This window comes from Macadamia integrifolia, chromosome 13 (genome assembly GCF_013358625.1).
Source record: "Macadamia integrifolia cultivar HAES 741 chromosome 13, SCU_Mint_v3, whole genome shotgun sequence".
In the NCBI taxonomy this organism is placed as follows: domain Eukaryota; kingdom Viridiplantae; phylum Streptophyta; class Magnoliopsida; order Proteales; family Proteaceae; genus Macadamia; species Macadamia integrifolia.
The window spans coordinates 6241972-6246400 of record NC_056569.1 but is presented as its reverse complement, the minus strand read 5'-3'; the positions used below and the strand labels follow the sequence as shown (position 1 = coordinate 6246400).

General features: G+C 38.1%; 1 protein-coding gene across 1 annotated transcript in view; it reads left to right on the top strand.

Moving 5' to 3' along the window:
• LOC122058952 (30-kDa cleavage and polyadenylation specificity factor 30-like) overlaps positions 1-4429 on the top strand; it is a 6605-nt gene that overhangs the window by 951 nt on the left and 1225 nt on the right. Inside the window, exons 2-4 of the mRNA XM_042621667.1 lie at positions 1356-1754; positions 3812-3974; positions 4161-4271. Coding sequence (XP_042477601.1) covers positions 1356-1754; positions 3812-3974; positions 4161-4271 — 673 coding nt within the window. The remainder of the gene's footprint in view (positions 1-1355; positions 1755-3811; positions 3975-4160; positions 4272-4429) is intronic.

Here is a 4429-nt window from a genome sequence, read left to right as displayed (position 1 = left end):
CCCAAAAAAAAAAATTATAATTAGAGAATTGCATTTAAAGGGGTATAATTGATTTAGAGAATAGAGTAAGGAATTATTGTATGAGAAATAAGTTGGGGGTTGCACCAATCCAGGACAAGTTCTGCGAGAACCGGCTGAGGTGGTATGGCCATGTGCAACGGAGACCTATAGAGGTTCCACTAAGGAAGATTGAGCAGATTCATTTGGAGGGAGCCAAAAGAGGGAGGGGTAGGGCTAAAATGTCTATTAATGAAGTGGTGAGAAAAGACCTGCATGTGGTGGGGCTTGATTCTAGTATGACCATGGATAGAGTTTTGCGGAGGACAAGGATCCGGGTAGCGGACCATGTGGAAGGGATATTCTTGTGACACATCTTGGATTTCTACCTTATTTGCTTCTCTTAGTCCCTTTTCACTTATTTTTCCTTATTTCATTGCTTCTTGATTCTCTTTTTCATATCGGATCCATGTAGCCGACTCCATTTAGTTGGGATAAGGTTATATTTGTTGTTGTTGTAATTGATTTAGAGAATACAAGAAGGATCTCCATATGTGCTTTATTGACCTAGAGAAAGCTTATGGCAAATTTCTTAAAGAGTTAATTTGGAAATTATTAGAGAATAGAAGAGTTACAAGTAAATGCGTATACATATGGTAGAATTAGATTTAACAACCCCACCCACCAAAAAAAAAAAAGAAGGGAGTTGCAATTGGAAAATTGCATTTTAGGAGGTATAATTGATTTAGAGATTGCAAATAGGATCTCCATATGAGCTTTATTGACTTAGAAAAAGCTTATTACAGAGTTCTTAAAGAGTTAATTTGGCAAGTATTGGAGAATAGAAGAGTTTCAAGTAAATGCGTGTACATATGGTAGGATTAGATTTAACATAATAAAAAAAAAGATGTATAATTAGAGAATTGCATTTAAGGAGGTATAATTGATTTATAGATTGCAAGAAGGATCTCCATATGGTCTTTATTGACCTAGAAAAATGCTTTAGGTTCAGCTCTGCTGGGCCTTTTTTCAGCTACTACTTGACAATAGACACTCAATAGTAACTCACATGTAATTGTTACATTCATGCATGGTGCCATGTGTTCACGATAATTATGTGACGTTACTCTGCATCACTCTCAGACTTCACAGAGGGACACGGTTCCTCTTGTTACCATTGCAGGGTTTATTAACTTGCTGCATTTCTGCACTTGAATCCATCTTTGTGTTGTTTTCTATCTGCTTTCTTTACCTACTGTTAATCATGATGCTTTTGCCTTAATATTAGCATGTGTGAAAGGCGCCACATCTATTTAAATCTGAGATGTATATTTCTAAGGAGAATTTCTAAAATGCAGGTACAAATTTGGATTTTGTCCAAATGGTCCTGATTGCCGGTATAGGCATGTGAAGCAAGATGGACCTCCACCTTCCGTGGAAGAAGTCCTCCAGAAGATTCAGCATTTGAGTTCATTCAATTATGGCTCAAACAGATTTTACCAGCACCGGGGTGGTGGTTATGGCCAACAAATTGAAAGGCCTCAGTTTCCACAAGGTCCTGCGACTGTCAATCAAGGTTTAGCAGTAAAAATATCTACCACTGCTGACTCCACCAATGTTCAGTCACAACAGCCACAACAACCACAAGCTCAGTTTCAACAGCAGCAGGTTAGCCAGATTCAGACGCAGAATCTCCCCAATGGTGTGCCTATTCAAGCTAACAGAACAGCTACACCACTTCCTCAAGGTTCATCTAGGTGTGATCAGAGTTCGTAGATTATTTATGAGGTTATGTGAACCAATTACAGTATAATTCTATGCACATATGGTTTCGAGTGGTCTATCCTTACACTTAAGCTGTAAACAATGCCTTTGAAACCTATATCAATAGTTGTTGCCATATAGAAGTGTTTTTGAGCTGTTTTGTTTTCATTCTTATTACCCAATACCCATTTAATGTGTAAATTTACTTGTTCCTTCTTTTTTGCTTCCCATGAGCAGTTGAGCATAAAGAAAGAAATCTTGCTCTAGATTGTTTTTGTACAATAATGCTTGGATTCAAGTATGCACTTAATAATATCTATATTTACTTTTCATTTTTTCGAGGTTGAATGAAATAATGGGCTTGTGTTAAGCTAAAGATATCAAATATGGAAATTACATGAGAATCCCCTATATGCCATAATATCTACACCTTGCTGCTTTTTGCTGAGGAATGAAATCGCTCTGTATCCTTTTCTCTGTGAGAGAAGATGATGGGATATCTGTTGAATGACAGTGATAACTATCTTGCAACATTGATTCATACAATGTTTTTGGGGAATTCTCTGATTGGTAACAGATTATAATGGTGGAAATTGAAATCCACCAACCTATCCCTATCATTGGACACTAATTGAACACTTATATGGAGCCATGGTGAAGCAATTTCCTTCACTTGGCTGGACCAGAACGACCCTCTTTGGAGGCCTAAGCTGAGACGGAGCTGGCCCAACCCAATTTCTGGTCCATAGGGGGGTGGGGGGCTGGTTGTAATCTGCTAATCTTTAAGTTTATTTTGTTTTATTTTATACGGGTGGGTAGATGACTTAGGGATTACTTTGGTAGTTTCCTTTTCTTAGATATCGCTTAGTTTGTTAGTTTCTTCTTTGAGTTGGTTTCCTTCAATATGTTTTGCTTTTCTCTATGTTGACATTGTTATACGTAGAACACAGAAGAGATTTGAATGAATATGAATGAAGTGAAAGCATTTTTGAGTTTCTCCTGTGATATGGCTGTGGCGTGAGATCTCCCCCTTCCTTTGCTTGAGATACCCTTCTTCTCTCTCTCTCTCTTTTCCTTCTTCCTTTTTCTTTCATTCTTATTCTTCTCTCTTTCCTCCCTTAACTTTTTTTTTCCAAACCTGTTGGTTGTGTTCTGATTTGGGAAGAATAAGGAACTCCTTCAATATAAGCTTGTTCACCCCGAGTTTTGGGGCATTGAATCGTCACCCAAGGGAGATTCATACTTTAGAGACTCATACCCAAAAGCTTCTCCTGCGGTGAGATTTGAGTATTTGACAAAACCTGCAACTGGGAAGTTCATCTGGTCTGATTTCAGATATTAAATACTCCTTATTTAGTTGATAATGGAAACTGTGATGGGATTGAGTTGATAGAGCTCTGAGCTGCAACACTTTGCCTGAAATTTCAGGCCAAACGAAGATTTATAGAATTTCAGTCGATTGAGTCTCTCCTCCTGCTCCTGGTGTTCATGATCGAAGGTTGAAGATGATTCCTTCCTTTCCTTAAGTAATCAAAACCCATTAGCTCCCTTTGCCCATTTTACCCTCCCCCTGTGCCATTATTACCTTCAATCCATATTTTGCTTCCCATTCCAAAACTACCCCTCTCCACTTATACGTTACCTTTCCTTTATTTGTCACATTCTCTTGTGGTTTAACTTCCGCTAATTATGATATAACTGGGATTTATTGTTTGGGTGGGCCCACAAGCGACCCAATAAGGGTTATTCTGACCCAGGTTTGCACCACATAGCAAGTGATTCTAAGCTAGAACTCACAAGTGAGAAACTTGAAGGATCTAACTTGTTGCGTTTTGAAAATATCAGGCCTAGGTAAATTCTCTTTTGGCATGTATGTGAGTGATAAGTCAGTTTGATCTGCCAACTTGAAGCCTCCAACACCTGTGAAATCCAGTAAACTGTTCTTATGGATCTATCTATTCTACTTTTTTTTGTATAACTTATGTGGTTTTATGTGAATGTCTTCATGAACGTCAACCTCCTTACTTTCATTTGGTAAATGAAAATATAGGTATTTCATTGTTAAAAGTTGCAATCGCGAAAATTTGGAATTATCTGTGCAACAAGGAGTGTGGGCAACCCAAAGAAGCAACGAGGCTAAATTAAATGACGCCTTTGACTCGGTGGAGCATGTGTTTTTGATCTTTTCCGTCAATCGAACACGCCATTTCCAGGTAGTCTTGGATATAGGATCGTGTACTTGATCTGTTATTGTTTAGACTATTTTCTACTATGGCTATGTGCTGACTCTGCATTTCATTTGAATGATCAAACATTCACTAATGCCGCTAATGTAATTTAATTTCATCTAGTTTGGTCAAGTTTGCTGAATTTTTATGTGTTGAACTGTAACTTTTTAGGGATGTGCAAAGATGACATCTAAAATTGGTGGATTTGTTGGAGGAGGAAACTGGAAACATGCACATGGCACTGCACATTATGGGCGAAATTTCTCTGTGAAATGGTTAAAGGTATATTCTATTTAAGTACTCTGAAAGAGATTTTTGATTTGGTGAATTATAACCCTGGGATAATGCTTTAGAAATTTTCTTCTCTGCTGTGAACCACATTAGTTGAGCAGGCTCATCAAATCACAAAGTTTGTGCTGGACTACAGCCCCCCCCCCCCC